This window comes from Salvelinus alpinus, chromosome 35 (assembly GCF_045679555.1).
Source record: "Salvelinus alpinus chromosome 35, SLU_Salpinus.1, whole genome shotgun sequence".
Taxonomy (NCBI): domain Eukaryota; kingdom Metazoa; phylum Chordata; class Actinopteri; order Salmoniformes; family Salmonidae; genus Salvelinus; species Salvelinus alpinus.
In genome coordinates this window covers 12,537,026-12,555,257 of record NC_092120.1, presented here as the reverse complement: position 1 = coordinate 12,555,257, position 18,232 = coordinate 12,537,026, and the positions used below count along the sequence as shown (strand labels likewise).

General features: G+C 42.1%; 1 protein-coding gene across 2 annotated transcripts; it reads right to left on the bottom strand.

The window, feature by feature from the left end:
* Window positions 1-641: 641 nt before the first annotated feature.
* Window positions 642-17,356, bottom strand: LOC139564038 (semaphorin-7A-like). 2 transcript variants are annotated; one of them, XM_071383233.1, is made up of 14 exons: window positions 17,218-17,356; window positions 13,939-14,078; window positions 13,364-13,426; window positions 12,711-12,806; window positions 12,377-12,482; window positions 11,604-11,711; window positions 10,886-11,025; window positions 10,342-10,526; window positions 9,696-9,804; window positions 9,227-9,428; window positions 8,518-8,633; window positions 8,175-8,347; window positions 7,883-7,938; window positions 642-5,220 (listed from the first exon to the last, which is right to left on the bottom strand). In XM_071383233.1, exons 2-14 carry the CDS (start codon window positions 14,038-14,040, stop codon window positions 4,874-4,876), a joined length of 1,803 nt encoding a protein of 600 aa, XP_071239334.1. In that variant the 5' UTR covers window positions 14,041-14,078; window positions 17,218-17,356; the 3' UTR covers window positions 642-4,873. The 2 variants fall into 2 exon arrangements, with proteins under 2 accessions (XP_071239334.1, XP_071239333.1); XM_071383232.1 differs by lacking the exon at window positions 17,218-17,356 and adding an exon at window positions 16,530-16,866.
* Window positions 17,357-18,232: the final 876 nt, after the last annotated feature.

Here is an 18,232-nt window from a genome sequence, read left to right as displayed (position 1 = left end):
ACCATGTCATGCCAAGTTTCCTTTGGGGGAAAATCAGGAAGTGATAGGTAGAAAATGAGCTGACAGTGAGTTGGCAAAAATAGTCTCTTTTGTGTTAAGCAATATCACTTCCCTGACAAGGGAGTATGTCCTTGAATAGGCATTCACCAGTATAAATAGGGTTCATCACCAGCATAAATAGGGTTCACCTGTCTGTTTCATGGTTTAAGTGATGTTTTTATTTTATTTTACTCTTATATGCTGCATTGACACTGAACTGTCATACAATTCTACACCAGTAGATGGTGCAACATTTTCAACAGAATTTACTCAATGTAGAATCAACCATTTTGTGGTTCTCCAGCATGAATTTAACACAATCTGCTACAATTTAAAGTAATCCAACTTTCCACTGTGCCGCAAACGGTGCCATGCTCATTGCCCCATGTATTATACAGTTAAGTATGTATCGCTCTCTCTCCCTCTCCTCTGATATGCTTGTCCACATCCCTCCCTCTGCCCCGCTTCTCGCTCTCTCTTCACAGACACACAAGCAAATGAAAGAAAGACCAATGATATACCATTTTCTTCCAGTGTGTGAAAAAATATATATAATAATTAGGCTACCCTGAAAAAATAAAAGTTAATAAAAAATAAAATACTGTAGTTGATTACTTTATTGATTTTCACTGTACATGTTCAGTAAAGGGAAACATATGGAGTTACATATTTGTTACATGGACATGTATTAACACTTCATATAGACAGACATCTGCCCTTTAAAAAAAATCATGGTTATGGTGAGGCATTAACGAGCATGATACCAATACAATCTCCTCTTCAATCGAGTTTGGTAAGCTGATTCCCAATAAAAATGTACTAAGACACAGAATGCAATCAACACTGTCCAAAGCACCAGAGAAAGGATTTAAAGACAATACGATTCACTTCACTCTATTTCTCTGCTGGCATTATTTATCTAACGGGTAATTGAACACAACAAACCGGTTTAAATCTTTCTAGGATAATGATAATCACTCGCATGCGATATATCCACTGTTTATGTCCACGTCAAAGCAGGGACTCCTGGCTATGAAGGTGGTCATTAAATAAAGTGCTCCAGAGAAAACAAACTCCCATTTCACTGCTGCCCCTTGGAAATCCATGAAAGGCCAAATACAATCAACTCTGCACAGCCACGATTCATTGACCGTTTTTAACAATACCCACTGACACTAGACCATCTGTCTTGGTAAAAGAGCTTGTATGTCTCTGCAGTGAGCGATACAGGTTCAGTTGCCTAATTGGTGTTGGCTAGTGTATGAGAGGCTTCTGTTCACTGTTTTCAGAGACACACCAGCTTCATGCTCAAAATACATTGAAACAGATAAGCAACAGTAAATACTGGAGTAAAGGGAATGAGATTGAAGTGGGTGATTGGTAAACAAGAGGTGTGTGTGTGTGCGCGCACCTACATGCCTGTGTGTATTTGTGACATATATAAGAATGTGTGTGAGTTTGAGAAAGAGATTTGGGAAACCAATTACTCAAAGTGCTAAGTGAGTGAGAAGCGGCAGGCGGCGGATGAGGCGGCTCAACACAGCTTATGTTTGGCACGGTCAATAGCCCGCATCAGTGCAATGCAGCAAGCAGATCCTTCCGAGACCTCGAGACAACAAACGTACAGCCACCCCCAGAGAGAAAGATGGAACCTGCAGAACTATGGCTAAAACTGTTCTAAGAACAGCATTATGCAGGTAGACTGTTACCTACCAATATTTTCAGGCGACAGTGTTTTTTTGCCATTTCAAAATTTGCCACAAAGCTCAGTGGCACAGTTCAAAACACAGTAGTGGTTGTAAGATGGTGCTTCAGCACTGAGATACTACAATCAATAAATGGGAACAATAGACTTGCATTTTGTTGCAACTACGTTCATATTAATATGTTACATTCAACATTTGCTTTGAGTAAACCACTCCCTCCCAGCAAACATTCTCTGCCTCCAATAAAGCATATACTATTTTTATGTGAGGTCAGGTGCTAAAATAAAAAACATCTATTGCTTAAAGAGGAATTTTGTTCCATATCTTCCAAAAATTTCAATCAATTTCTGTCTTTCTCCCCAGAGTATGGTGGCTGCTCAAAGTGTTCTACTTCACAAAATGATCCTATCAAATTATGGCAAGCCTTTTGTTACAGCATACAGATACAAGTATGAAAATAACCCCTTTGAGTATTGTGCACTGGATTTTCCCATTGAGAATAGGTTAGTTAAAGCAGTCAATGAGTAACATCATTGTATAACCACAGTATTACGGAAGAGGACATAAGAATAAAAAAAATGGTTATCTCGTTATGTCGAGATCAAGACATATTTATCTCATAACAAAAGTTGTTTTGTCGAGATCCCAAGATAATCAAAAGTACAACGTATCACCCATTAATTTCTTCAGATGCACGATAACCACTTCATCAAGGAGCCCTGTGTCTGTGTTGATCGCAAAGTGGGGAATTTAAGCACGGAACGATGCCTGACAGGTGACACAGTCTCCCAGGGTGTCCACCGCCCCCAAGACCATATTAAATCACATGCAAGGAACACAGCTAACTTGGCTCGCCTTGTGAGCTTTCTAGCTAGCAAGCTAGCTTGTTATCTATGCTGGCGGTTAGCTTGCATAACTGATATGTGTATAAATTGTAAGTGACACTTCATTTTTTGTGAATAATATTTACATTTGCAGTGGGTGAGCTGCATTTCTGACAGGCTGGTCAAATTAAATTTCAGCCTCAGAGGCTGATAAATCAGGATGCTGCCCTGTAGGTTATTTCATAGGTAAATCTTCTTGCAGGCAGATTAGCTGTCAGACCTGTATAGGCTGATGCATATAATCCAAAGTGAGTGAGCTCTATTTCTGGCAAGCTGATCAGATTCAATAGAAGCCGTAGAGACTCATAAATCAGGGTGCTGCCTTATAGGCTGTTTCATATGTAAGGCTCCTTGCAGACAGCCTACTAGTCAGCATCCTGACTTATCAGCCTCTGAGGCTACTACTGAATCGAATCAGCCTGCCAGGAATAGAGCGCACCCAGTCTTGATCATATACATAATGCACTGACTGCTACTCTGCCTGCAAGGAGCATTACCTATGAAACAACCTACAAGGTGGAATCCTGATTTATCAGCCTCTGAGACTGCTATTGAATCTGATCAAGGTCTGAGGATAAAATATCCTCTTATTAGCCTGTCAGGAATTGTGCTCACCCACTCTGTAAATTGTAATATTATCCATAAAACATGACGTGCCCCTTACAATTATACACATATCAGTTATGCAAGCTAACAACCAGCATATATAACAAGCTAGCTAGCTAGCTAGTAAGACTACCTAGCTAACTAGCTAGCTAGCTTGCGCACTCACAAGACTAGCCAAGTTAGCTGCATTGTTGCTTGCATGCGATTGCCTGTGGTCTTGGGGGTGGCATACAGCCTCAGAGACAGGTCAGCCTGTCAGGCATCGTTCATGGCTCAAATGCTCCATGAAGGCTTCGATGCCCCAAGAGCTCTTTGTTCAAGGTAAGGGACATTTAGCTGGCTAACATTCTAATTTATAAACTGACAATGACTGATATGTTAGCATGAAACGTTTGTTATGTCGTGATCATGAGATAAATAAATTGTTATCTCGACATAACAAGGATTTATTTTATTTTATTCATATGTCCTCTCTGGATCCCGTACAGTATAAAACCTTGAACCGTCAAGAATAACTTTCATAGGCAGCAATGGTGGAAATCAGCATATGCGGAGCAATAAAATACTTAACACACGGTACTCATATAATCACAAGCTTTTTCTCATATTTAGCAAACTACAAAATGCAACTAGCTCTACATGTCATCTACTCAATTCTAATTTGTCCTCACCTGCCACTGAATGATGTTTACTGTACTTATGTTTGTTGAAAATGAAGTAGCATAATATGAATGTCTGATACTATCCAATAAAATGATGCAAAAACTGCCTTTACTGCAGAGGACTTGCCGAGACACAGTGATGTTCGAGGATGAGCTCATGCTCTTCTACCTACTTCCTGTCAAAAAAGATGACTTCTTGTCAAAATGATGACACTTCCTCCCAGCATCAAAGTAAGGCTTGGCCACCTCATTCACAGATTCAAGTCAACACAATTGAGCAGTTTTGCTTTCACAGCAAATTGTGCTTAGGGGGTATGTCCCAGAATTGTTAAGGCTTTTTTTAACTCAATACCAGACATTTTCTAAATACTAGCCTATACTTATGACATTCAACAGGATGTTTAGATGTTAGAGCAGTATTCAAGCTTCAAATATTCACAAAGTAGCACAATCAAGTTTCAAAATAAGTTGAGAAACCATAACGAGAAATTGGCTTGGTATTGTATTTAACACAACTCATGAGATGTCATCTCTTGGGTGGACAGGCAAGGTTCGCAAAGCATATCTTGTGGTTTGAATCTGTATTTAAAATTCACAATAAGACATGATAATATAGTTTGTCTTTCCATAAAACCCATATTGATGTTAATGTATTAATTAAGTTTAAATGTTATGTATTTTAAGTTTGTTTTAGGTCTTTTTTTGTTTAAACAGTACAGTATTAGTTAATATGGTAGGCCCATATATTATTTAAAAATAAATGGCTTGGTTTATTTTCAGGCATTTTCTGAACAACGTAAATTAAATAAAAAAACACTTTTTCTGAAAACTGTCTTTGTGGGCAACACTGATCGCATTACCCGACCATTAATATCAATGCTCTGCGAACCTAACCTGGGTATGGTGGCCCCTCCTCTCCTGTCTGTCAGAGAGAGGGCCTTAGAGGCTAAGGGGTTAGCTTTAGCATTTGCAATGGTTACAGGAGCCAGAGGGTGGCTGCAGCAAGAAGGAGGGAGGGCCCCAGGGTGGAGGACAGGGAGGCAGGCAGAGGCCCACTGTTGATCACCAGCCTGTAGGAGACCACCTCCACCTTGTAGCCGTTCTCTGTGGCCATGCAGCGGAACACCCCCTGCTTAAGGGGCAGGCCAGGGGTGGGTTCCAGCACACAGGAGTCTCCAATGATGAAGCAGGGGTAGTGCTGGATACAGTTGTCCTTCTCCCAGCGGTAGGTGGCGTGAAAGGAGTGCACGGGGCAGGGGAGGTTGACGGGGCCGTCCGAGTCAATCACCACCTGTTTCGGGTTTGTCCTATGGGTCTTCAGTGCTGTGGGGGTTCAGAGGGCACAGCCTGGTTAACATTGATCTCACCCAAATGAAATACTTACTTATGGGCTGCCTAGACTAGAGAGTAGCCTATGGTTTCATACCTATGGATTGTTTACATATCTACGGTAACAATCATAGGTGAGTTCAAAATGGGAATGGCAGGACAGGATTGGTAGGACTACTTCATTATGTGAGAAATGTGTGGGTGAGAGGCCACACTCATAAACTCAGCAAAAAAAGAAACGTCCCTTTTTCAGGACCCTGTCTTTCAAAGATAATTCGTAAAAATCCAAATAACTTCACAGATCTTCATTGTAAAGGGTTTAAACACTGTTTCCCATGATGGTTCAATTAACCATAAATAATTAATGAACATGCACCTGTGGAACAGCTTACAGACGGTAGGCAATTAAGGCCACAGTTATGAAAACTTAGGACACTAAAGAGGCCTTTCTACTGACTCTGAAAAACACCAAAAGAAAGATGCCCAGGGTCCCTGCTCATCTGCGTGAACGTGCCTTAGGCATGCTGCAAGGAGGCATGAGGACTGCAGATGTGGCCAGGGCAATAAATTACAATGTCCGTATTGTGACACGCCTAAGACAGCGCTAGAGGGAGACAGGTCGAACAGCTGATCGTCCTCACAGTGGCAGACCACGTGTAACAACACCTGCACAGGATCGGTACATCCGAACATCACACCTTTGGGACAGGTACAGGATGGCAACAACACCTGCCTGAGTTACACCAGGAATGCACAATCCCTCCATCAGTGCTCAGACTGTTCGCAATAGGCTGAGAGAGGCTGGATTGAGGCTTGTAGGCCTGTTGTAAGGCAGGTCATCACCTGACATCACCGGCAACAACGTCACCTATGGGCACAAACCCACCGTCACTGGACCAGACAGGACTGGCAAAAAGTGCTCTTCACTGACAAGTGGTGATGGTCGGATTCGCATTTATCGTCAAAGGAATGAGCGTTACACCGAGGCCTGTACTCTGGAGCGGGATCGATTTGGAGGTGGAGGGTCGGTATGGTCTGGGGCGGTGTGTCATAGCATCATTGGACTGAGCTTGTTGTCATTGCAGGCAACCTCAACGCTGTGCGTTACAGGGAAGACATCCTCCTCCCTCATGTGGTACCCTTCCTGCAGGCTCATCCTGACATGACCCTCCAGCATGACAATGCCACCAGCCATACTGCTCGTTCTGTACTGCTCGTTCTGTGCGTGATTTCCTGCAAGACAGGAATGTCAGTGTCCTGCCATGGCCAGCGAAGAGCCCGGATCTCAATCCCATTGAGCACGTCTGGGACCTGTTGGATCGGAAGGTGAGGGCTAGGGCCATTCCCATTCCCCCCAGAAATGTCAGGGAACTTTCAGGTGCCTTGGTGGAAGAGTGGGGTAACATCTCACAGCAAGAACTGGCAAATCTGGTGCCGTCCATGAGGAGATGCACTGCAGTACTTAATGCAGCTGGTGGCCACACCAGATACTGACTGTTACTTTTTTTTTTTTTTTGACCCCCCTTTGTTCAGGGACACATTATTCCATTTCTGTTAGTCACATGTGTCACGTCCTGGCCATAGAGAGGCTTTTATTCTCTATTTTGGTTAGGCCAGGGTGTGACTAGGGTGGGCATTCTAGTTTCTTTATGTTTTCTATTTCTTTGTGTTTGGCCGGGTGTGGTTCTCAATCAGAGGCAGCTGTCTATCGTTGTCTCTGATTGAGAATCATACTTAGGTAGGCTTTTTCCCACCTGTGTTTGTGGGTAGTTGTTTTCTGTTTAGTTTAGTTACCTTACAGAACTGTTCGTTTGTCTCTTTGTTATTTTTGTTCAAGTGTTCTAATTTATTAAAATATTATGAACACGTACGACGCTGCGCTTTGGTTCACTCCTTCTTCATCAGACAAGCGTTACAACATGTCTGTGGAACTTGTTCAGTTTATGTCTCAGTTGTTGAATCTTTTTATGTTCATACAAATATTTACACATCTTAAGTTTGCTGAAAATAAACGCAGTTGACAGTGAGAGGACGTTTCTTTTTTTGCTGAGTTTATTTGTGAAAAAATATACAGGTTATTGTAAATGATAACTTTGCTCTCAGTTAGTAGGACAATTGTGACTCAAAGCCCAGTAAACCTAAAACCAGACTAACGTGTACAAACTGACACAGAGATGCATTAAATAGTGTTCTATTTTATTCTGTGGCCTGATACTTACTTTCTCTGGAAAATATCAGCTAAAATAACAGATTAAAATATAATATCTTTATATATGATATTGCATCACCTTTCATCCTCTACTCCCTAGGATTAAATCTCAGTGTTCCAGGAATGGAAGAAAGGGAAACAGTCAACGGATATGCATGACAGCTGCACTGAGACTGCGACCAACAGAAGTCATGGAAAAAAGAGCTTGATAACAAAGACAGTACATATCCCATCAGCGGGGAGAATTTGTTTGGATTATTAGAGGTTAATATGGCTGAAGCTATTGGGCTTTGAAGTGAGGGCAAACTTTGATATTAAACCGCCCAATGGGTTTGAGCCTCCACTCAATTATATGATATCATCTTCCGAGTTAAGCTCTGGAAAAAAGTTCCATATTTCAGTTAATAAAGATACAGAGAGTCAGAGAGGAGGTGGAGTGGCACTCACCAGCAGCTTCACCACAGATAGAGGCATTGGAGTGGTCCAGACTCTGAGTGAGTGCCCTACAGTATGAAACAAATTATTGAAGGAACATCAAATTAGCATGTACCATTTTGAACGATCAACCATTTTATGTAAATGAAACAATTATCATAAAACCTAGAATAGTAGTTGGAACCTCGACACTCTGTGAGAAATGATAAGTTATGGCTGGTATTGACTGTCATTTTTGGTACACTGCATGTTTTCCATAGGTATCTGAACTGTATTCCAGGAGTGACATCATCACATCTCATACCCAGTGCTGATGTTGTATCCAGCTGGGATGGGTGTGCACCTCCGCCTGGCTGCGTCCCAACCACAATAGGGATCCCGAGACAGAATGCACTCCCGGCAACTGTCTCCATAGCGACCGCAGTCAGCCAACGGTATGCGCTGGACCTCCATTGCCGTGCCCACATAAAGGTGGCCCTGGGGGAGAAGGCAGGGAGCAATACATGAGAGACAGGAAGAGACATTCAGTGGCTATCACTAGAAGTGCATTGTTTAAAAGGATTGGACTGCAGCTACATCGTAAACAAATTCATCTATGGATATTAGTGCTAGCTGCTAAGGAGTATTCGCTGATGGTCTCACAGTACCTTCCTAGAGTCGATGGCCATGCTTAGAACAGGACCCTCATTGTGGAAGAGGGAGTACTGGGATATGATAAAGGCATCCTCGATAGTGTGCAGAACCTTGAGCACTTTCCCCTGTTCTATCACCAGAAAGAGAGAGAGAACATTATCAGAGAGAGAGACACCATTGTCGAGCCCTATTATTTTCTATGTATCCCGGAAACCCAGTGACTATTTTTGATTGAATATGGCCCCAGGTTTATAATAGCACATGCTGCTTTTTTCCTCTACTGGTCAATTCATCAGTGGCTGACTTACGGAGAGGAGCAGGCCTGTCCTACAGCTTGTCCTCTCTTATCTCCTTCCCACATTGAGAGGCTATTACTTCCCACAGAAGACTTAACTGCTCTAATTTCTTATTAGGCCACCTCAGAGACCCATGGCTCTGTTCACAGCTCTATCACTACTTTCCCTGTGTAGCGACTGACTTCTTTATCAGCCGATTAGGCTGTAGCTACTTTGTTTTTTTTAATTCAGTCAATTTATCTGGGATTCATGCCAAAAAATGCACTCTTATAATAAGCCCCAACTCATGCCTGCGTTGAGCAAACAACTTTTATATTTACTTTGTCAAGGAGACTACGTCTTCTAAAAGATAACTTTTAAATAGGTTACACCAAACATATGTACATGAGATACAGTTTGACAGCAAAAAACACACACACACACACACCTGTTCCCAGGTACAGCACAGTATAGTGCTCGTCGTTGACTGCCAGCACCATGGCAGCGACAGTGTGTGTGAAGTGATCGTCGGTGGGCAGGTTCAGCGGAGCACCCCCGACCGGACGAATCACATCCTCGATCTCCGGGTGGTCCCTGATCACCCCCAGGGTCTTAGGGTTGTGGGCTGCCGTGGAGTTCTTGAAGGCACACTGGGACAAGAAGTGATGTAATGAAAGTGATGTAATCAGGAAGGGAGACAGACTTAGGCTGTGGCTTTGCCTTGCACAATAATTTCACAACCAGTGTCTGTCATCTGCAACTGTTCCAAAATAGAAACACAAGTCTTCCACTTCCCCAAAATTGACGGACTCACATGCATGAGCTTATGCAATTGGCCATTGCAAAATGACTTTGATTGGCACTAAAAAACATTAATTAAAATAAAGTTAATTTAACTGATTCAGTGGGTGTCTTACTGTGCCAGGGCGATGTCCAATCAGAGGACTGCTGTAACCCTTCAGTTTGGATGTGGCGAAGGCCTGGTCAATGTCCTCGATGGAGTAAGCACATATCACTGTTGTGTCCCTGGTCAACCAAACAATACAACACTTAAAAGCCTTCCTTCATTCTTCCTACTTTATTCAAACTTAATGTGAATCGGAAAGTCGTTAGCAACTCAATCACAGACTGATAGCTGAGTAGAATCATATTACTATGACTCCGTAAAAGGACTTAAAAGATTTAAGGCTGCTCAAATATGCTAGTAAAAGCACTCCACAGAGCATAGCCCACTTCTGATTCAGAGGGGTTGGGTTAAATGCAGAAGATACAATTCAGTTGAATGCATTCAGTTGTACAACTGACTAGGCATCCCCCTTTCCCTTTCCCTTTCAAATACAATCATGTATTTTCCTCACTGAAACTTGTTGCTGCTCCCAAGTTTTCATTGCTGTACATGCCTATCCAGCTCCTGTGCCCCATTTGGATGTGCTGTGCATAATTCCTCCTTTCCTCTGATTATGTTGTTTGTGCAGCTCATTCCTCTCCTGCATTCTAAGCATGACACAGTCTTAAGCAGCCATATGGGTTGGAGGGTGTTGAAGGTGTAAGGTGTCTACTCACCAGGCGTTGGCAAACAGGCCGTACATGACCCCGGTCCTCTTCTCCTGGGCCACTTCAGACAGCACAAACGCCTGTCTGATGTTGTTGTACTGCTGGGGGGTGCTACCCGCACCACACATCACCCTGGCCTTCAGGAAGGTAGTCCACGAGTCCGCCAGCAGGTTCTTTATGCCCCCCTCGTCCACCTGGAGACGGACACACAGTATACAACAGTACACCATAACATTGAAGCTGGAATCCGTAGCGGTGAAACTGCCAGGTTCGTTCGCAATATTACAACAGAAAAGATGTTACTTCAAACAACAAACCCAGTTTTTCCCCCTCTGACATCATTGCACATGCGATAGAACATTGGAGTATGTACTACGTTTTCTTTTTACCACGAGGCTGGATGCTCATCTCTTCTGTTTCAAAAAACTAAACAATAACAATAACTAATGTGCCTGGGGTGACCAGTGGTACTGTTTCTCCTTTCGCGGAGCTCAGCTTTAATATGCAATAACGTTGTAATACAGCTGATATAAGGTGATGTTGATATGGTTACCATGCAGATTCGACCGATGCGCGACCTGTAGGGCTCCTCGTCCACCATGGCCGTCTTGTTGATCTCACTGAAGAAGAAGTAGATCTCCTCCTTGTGTTTCTGAGAGGCTGGCATTACTGCTGCTCCACCAAACTGGGGGCCTGCAGCAGGAGAGAGAAAGGACTTCCACCAGTGCTTGAAGTGGACTGAAATAGGTGCCGGTACTCATTTCTGGTGCCGTTACTCTTTATATTTAGCTGCTGGTACTCATCACTATTTAACAGGCACAATTCTATAAGCGCTAATACTCAATCAGGCAATAAAACATTTGAGGCCAGTGAGCACCAGGCCAACTCAGTCACTGGTTGTAACTATTTGGGTCCTTTTCAAACTCATAATGCATTTCATTCTAGCAGGGCCATCTAGTGTGTACAGAGATAAAGGTGGATTTAAAAATATATCTTTTGATAAAAGTGTTTGCTTGGAAGTTTTATAGGCTAATAAAGACTTCCAGTTCATCATACAGGGAGTTAGTCATACAATGTTTTATCACAATAGTGAATTTAACTTATGATCTTTAAAATTGAAGAATTCATAGTGATTACATTTCTGCATGCAGCATGTTACAGTTACAAGATAGAAGATAATATAGAGTTGCTATTTCCATGCTCATCCACTCCAGTGCCTCATGCAGCTCTCCTACACCAATATAGTCCCATGTTGCTCTCATCCCACTCACTCTGCAGCCACTTGGTCTCAGTCTTCAGAAGCTTCTGAGTGCCGTAGGTCCGGCGGATAGAGCCAGGGTGACGCCCCACTGCTGACAGAGCAGAGTATAGATTCCCATCTGAGAGTGAGAGAGGGGGGGGGTTAAAGATAGAGAGAGAGATAAAGAGGAGAGAGGGAGAGAGAGAGAGATAAACAGAAGGTAGAGGGAGAGATAAAAAAGAAATCAACAGAAGACAGCTGACTGCATCAACCAACATCCTCCCATAACCGTATTACAATTACCCCACTTAGGGCACTGTCTCCATAGCAATAAGGGAGGTAATTTGGAATCATGACATTAATGGTTCAATGAGAACTGAACATTATCAGAATGCTGCACCACTCTAGCAAATGGCTCATAGGTTCATCACTCCAGTCCAGCCTGGTCTGCGATATCACAGAACCTGCTATACAAAGTAACCTTTCCATGATTTTGATAATACTGTGAGTTACAGCTTCGCTACATGTCGTGAACCATCTGTAGTACTATGGTACCATTTTAAACAGATCTCCTATCCCATACCAAAGCCAATGTTGAGAATCTGATTGGTCTGTATACTTATGAACATAATGGCTGGATGGAGCTCTCCGCCAAAATGCTGATACTTATCCCATACTTTCAGATCCACAGGGAGGAGTTAACAAGGATGTAGAAATAGGGGTGAGGGATAGGTTTGGTATTGTGCCAATAGGAGAGTTTCTATGGATGTTTGGATGGAGTGTCTGTCTGTCCTCTCATCGTACCTGCAGACAGACTGACAGACCTCTGGGAGGGGTAGGGAGGGGAGATGTCAGAGGCTGGTGCCATCTGTCCATTGGTGGGGGCGTCAGTCAGCACAGTGTCATTTACCTATGGAGAGGAAATGACATCACAACCTCACAAGCCATATCCTGAATGCTCTTACCACCTTGTATACAGTACAAATAGAGATATAAGTTGAAGTTTTTTATTGAACACTATTACCAACTTTTATAAAAGTGATACAGGAGTTAAGAAAGATGAAAGTGTGACCGTTGTGAGAACACTAAACACATGTTGAAGACAATAGCTATTCTATTCATCATCATGTCATCTTACCAGCAGCCAGCATTTGGGGGTTCCTGCATTTGTCCCGCATACCACAAAAGTGTCATTGACTTTCTGGATGACTGTGATGAAATTGTCGCACTCCAACTGTAGCAGAGAGGGGGATGAGAGAAAGAGAGAGAGAGAGAGAGAGACAGAGAGAGAGAGAGACAGAGAGAGAGTGAGACAGAGACAGAGAGACAGAGACAGAGACAGAGACAGAGACAGAGACAGAGAGAGAGAGAGAGAGAGAGAGAGAGAGAGAGAGAGAGAGAGAGAGAGAGAGAGAGACTATTGGAACTGATCCATTTTCCCTAATTTGGCAGATAGCGCAAGAATTACCTCTGCAGTACTGAGGGAATGGATTGTCTGCATAACTTCATATGCATTGCATCACTTATTCATAAAGTACAGTAGCTGGACTGTTAACTCAAGAGAAACTTCCAGATGCAGTTTGTGCCTGAATACCAAATACAGCATTGTACCGTTCCCCTGTCCCAACCTTTCTTTACAGTTTCTACTGGGGATGATATCACGTTGATGTTATGTGTCTGTTTGATTCATATTTGTACAGTAGCAACAAACTTACCTCATTGTAATGATGATGATAATGATGACAACGATTGATGATGAGGATGATGATGATGTTGATGGTGACCACCTACCTTTGGTGGGTCTGATTTGGCGATGCAAGCTGCCTTTGCGTTTTCATCGGTTACCACAGGGATCTGTAATAATGTAAGATACATTCCAGTATGTCATACAATTTATCCATAACTCGTATGCAAATATTAGGCCTTTTCAAATATGCAAACAACTGCAATCAAATTCAGTGCTGATTGAAAATGACAAAAGTCAGGTCCTGTGCCATAAACTAACAAAGGGAGGATTACTTTACTGTCTCTAATATTGATCAACTAAGCGTAACTATAGGGCACAGACAATCAGAATAGTCACAAAAGACAAATGATAGGCTACCTTCTGCTCATGTTCGTCGAATCAACGTTGACATTATTAGCTCAGTGTATTATCTTTATTGTATGTTGACCTCATAAGTCCACGCTATATAATCACTTCCTTCCGATTGGACAGAGATGAGATCTGCTCTATAAATGGAGCCTGTTGAACTAGGTCGACAGCTGCTGCCTCCTCTTTAAGCCAGTCTCCTGTGCCTTTACTGGGTTACTGTGTCACCACCACCGAGTATCTCTGTTCATCTCGTTGGTTACCAGCAACTCACCTGCAGGTCGCGGACCCCCCTGTCAGTGAACGTCAGCACGTAGATCACTGTCTGGCCCCCCACGTACAGCACGTTGGTGCCTTCCTGGTGGTACACTGACATGTAGTTCTCCGGTTTGGAGAAGTGATACCTGGCCGGCTCTGTGGGCCATATCAAAGTAGATTAGGAGAAGGTGTTGCTACAATGTCCTTATATGATATACCAGTATATCAGTGTCTTGGGGGTTTCAAGTTGAGTCAATTAAACATGTAATTGCCCATTATTTTCAGTTCATTCATTTGATTTAACAAGAATGTATTAATTGAGCTCTGTGGTGTGGTCATGTAATGGTCAACAACAAAAAAAGCCACCAGTCTACCTTTTGACCCAAGTCATTTTAGTTTTACATGATATGAGGCTGAAGCTGTACAGTTCAGAGAGAGAGAAAGAGTCTGTACTGAAATTGAATTGGTTGCCATGGTTATGCACAATTTACCCTCGGGACTCCTATTCCTACAGGCACATGCAAATCCAACACTAGTGTGTCTACCAATTCAGTGGCAGACTGACGTTCTCAACGCTTCAGGAAAGTAGACCACCAGTTCCTCAATTGGCCGACAAAAGAGCGGCAAATGGTGCTGTCAAAGGTGCTGAACTAGGCTTCGGTCTCACCAGTCATTTGAACCTTCACGGTGAGAAGACCGTAATGCCTTCATCGATTTTATCTTTCTGTTTTGACATGTCTCTGTCTCTAACGGGTACACTAGGACTGAATGTCGTTAATATGACATCCCTTTATAGGGTTGGTAGGCCTATTGTATAACATACGTTTGATTGATATGTCAAACAAATAGGCCATGTTGTTGTCTGTATTTGGCTGCTGATCTGCCAAGAGGAATACAGTCCTTTACACCTGTAATGACTATAGCGTCGGTGCATCTTAACTTGATAGCCCTGTTTCTATTGATTGTGAATTTATTAGACCACTGTGCAAGGTGTGAGGGCGTGAGTTTGAAAATATAATTGTTATTTTTCTGCGCGGAATTTCCATAAATATTAATTGGGTTGTGTGGATGAGTGTGTGTATGTGTGCGTGTTTACGCGCGCTTGTGTTCGCGTGTGTTAATGAGGTCCTGGAGCTAATGCTACTGTTCTATCCTCAACAAGCCTTAGCTACTGCAGTACCATCAACGCGTCAGCTCGTGCACCTGCATTGCAGTTCTGCAGCGCGACCAAAGTATTCACCATAATGCTGGGTTTTAACTGTAATGTAGTGGTTTTGTAATACGTTCACTGACATTGTGTCTTTGAGTAAACGTAATGATATTACACACAGAGCTCCTGAGCACTCTTTTCAATTAGCACGTATCATTTAGCCTTATATTCTGTCTTGAAGAGGGAATAAGGTGCAGAGCAGAAGAAATATCCGGACATTGATCACAAATAACAGCTGTCTGATTGGTAAACAACACCAGGACTGCGTTTCCATGACAACTGACAAACGTCTACCCACTGCCCTAGGTTGAACCTCACACATGAGTTATCAGTGACCGAAACGCAAAAACGTACAAAACCTTCAAAACACTTAAAGGTCCAAGTCAGCCGAATTAGCCAGGCAGGCTAAAATTCTATCCCACCAAAACGGGCAGAAATTTCAGGCGGCCTTTTTAAACAGGTCTTACACTAAAGAAGCATTATCAACCTTTTTACAATTTCACAGTATTATTCCAACATCATATTGTGGAAATATATGTAAAACACAGGAAAAACACGTTTGACTGCACTGGGCCTTTAACATACAGCCTCTGCATTGGCATGCTGAGGTGCGCTCTGAATTCAAGATTAGATGTCTTCGTAGGAGTGAGTCACTATTGTATAAAACAGGCTACCCGAATAATCAACACGTAAATATTAATAATAGGCTATCTTAATTAAGCTAGTTTCTTGTAAAACACAATTGGTTCTGAATAATTCTACCGTTCCCGCTGCCATAAACCTGTTCCAAACAACACTTCTGTCCCTTACATTTCATTACAATGGAATAGGCCAATGGGCCTAAATTAGCCCACATGAAGCTTAATATAATCTAATACACAGTGCTTAATTTCTTCCATTTAATCTAATACACAGTGTTTACTTTCTTCCATGTAATCTAATACAAATAGCTTATTTCATTTCATTTAGTTGAGAACTGGGACACATAAATAATTTGACAAATCGGCTATTTAAATTATACAATTATACCAAGTCCAAAGTGTTTTCTCTCTCATCACATTATTTGCGTTCCTCTGAGATCCGTTCTCATTGGCACAATGCCAAACATTCTGTCAATTTAATATAGCCTAGTATCATTATAAAGCTACATTTCTATTTTGTTGGTATAGCTTGTTTTGAGGAACATTTTACATGATTGTCTACCTTGAATCATACATGACGTCATGCATGTATAAACGCGCGATGAGGAGTGATCCACTACTTTTATTTTCAAGTAGATTACAGTCTAGTGTTCATTGTTAATCTAACTATTTCTATGGAGGAAAAAACAATGTCCTCGCATATAGCCTAATACACATCTAACCACCCTAAACGCAAATAGCTAAATTAGCACATACCTTTTACAATGAATTTCAGCCGAGGTGACTTTTCGGCGAAAACCATGGAAAAAACGGTCGCCAATATTATATAATTCATCATTCCACGTCCTCAATGTGCCCGATTTCCAAGGATTTAATAATCGAAAGAGTTCTCACTTTATTATTTCCACAATAGACAATCAATCGGCTTTCGTATCGGTATAATGTATTTATCTATGCGACTGACTATTGGCCTCAATCATGCAACCCGTGCAGGTCTGTCTTGCCGACAGTCCACTGAAGAATCGGGGTATCAGGCTCCACCTCAAAAACAAAAAGAACGGTGGGTGTGAGGAATGGGGCGCGAAAAAGAAATGTAGGCTTTCGTGATGTATGGAAGCGCACCATGGTCACTTTCAGAGTAAGTCCACCATAAACGCGTAATTTGATACCTGTTGCTCTTTATGCTCGCTGCAGTGTGTTGAAGGACTAATCCTATTCAATCACGTACATGTACAATATACCCCTGTAATGTGCAGGCTGTGTTTTCTTATGTTCTTAGACATAACGTGAGCAACTGGAAAACATGTTCCAGCCTGAATGTTTTTTTTATTGCTAAACACAGCCATTTTGTTTTAATCGGGCAGTAGTGTTAACACATTTTAGTTCCACATCAAGAAGCCAATAATGGTAGAGATGAGTTATTGTAATATTGCCCAATAAATACCTGTCAATAGTCACTTGTACGCCCAGAAGGCGATGAATCAGCAAAGCAGTTCTGCTGTGTGTGCATCCAAGGAGGGTTAATTGACTTGAATGTCAGAAGACGCATCAATGCCCATGGCAGGCAAAATGGCTTAATGGATGGTTTCATCTTAATGGTAGTGTCAGTTTCTGCCACGGTGGCTACCATCTGAGACACTAACGAAGAGCGCTCACAGCACCTCCGGAGTAATAGATATTTAGACACTTTTAGTAAAATACGATAGTTACATAATACAGAGATAATTTGGCATCTATTGTTTAGATATAGGCTACTGTATCTGCAGCATATGCCATACTTCTTTCTACCCATCCGCCTAGATGAGTTAGTCATTGTCACCTATAACTACATTTTATTTCCCTTCTTATAAAATCCAATCAGTAGGAGTTCCACAAAATGATTTCCCTAGAAACGTTGACCCAGCACCTTTGTATAATTAATACAAATTAAAATATGTTTGGTAAGTGTAATGGATGAGACTTGAGAATCTTTAACCATGGGGTTTTAGCACCACTCAGTGGCCAGCATCAGGCCAGATAAGGGGAACACAAAGCGTCATGGTTATTTTAGCACCTGGAATTCACACACAAGGGCCCCAATTCAATCAATTATAGGTAAAGAAAAACCGCACTGTGGGTTCATTAAATGTGTTAACCATGTTAAAACTGACACACCTAACAAGTTCTTTCTCTTGTGGACATATCTGTGTAGAGGTGCAATAATACTGTAGACCTGTACTGTAAACCATGAGACCTACTCGAGTGTATATATTTCTTTGGCAGGCTGTTGTAAACCTAAATAGATTTATACCTACAAAAAAATATGATTTTCTGTCCTCGCAGTCTTTAATATCAGTGAACATTGCACCTGACAGCACAAGTAAGTAAATAATGCCCTTGGATTTGCTTCCCATAGGGAGCATTGGCTTATGACGCTACAGTAAAACCTTTGGATTCCATTCCATGAGAGGAAATAGTTG

Bases quoted from the DNA above. Each gene is read 5' to 3' on its own strand.
- LOC139564038 (XM_071383232.1), bottom strand. From the start codon at position 16,611: ATGATGAATTATATAATATTGGCGACCGTTTTTTCCATGGTTTTCGCC. The intron at 11,712-12,376 runs GTACGATGAGAG...TCTCACTCTCAG, and splicing joins GTCTGTCAGTCTGTCTGCAG to ATGGGAATCTATACTCTGCT. The intron at 10,527-10,885 runs GTAACCATATCA...GTCCGTCTCCAG, and splicing joins GCATCGGTCGAATCTGCATG to GTGGACGAGGGGGGCATAAA.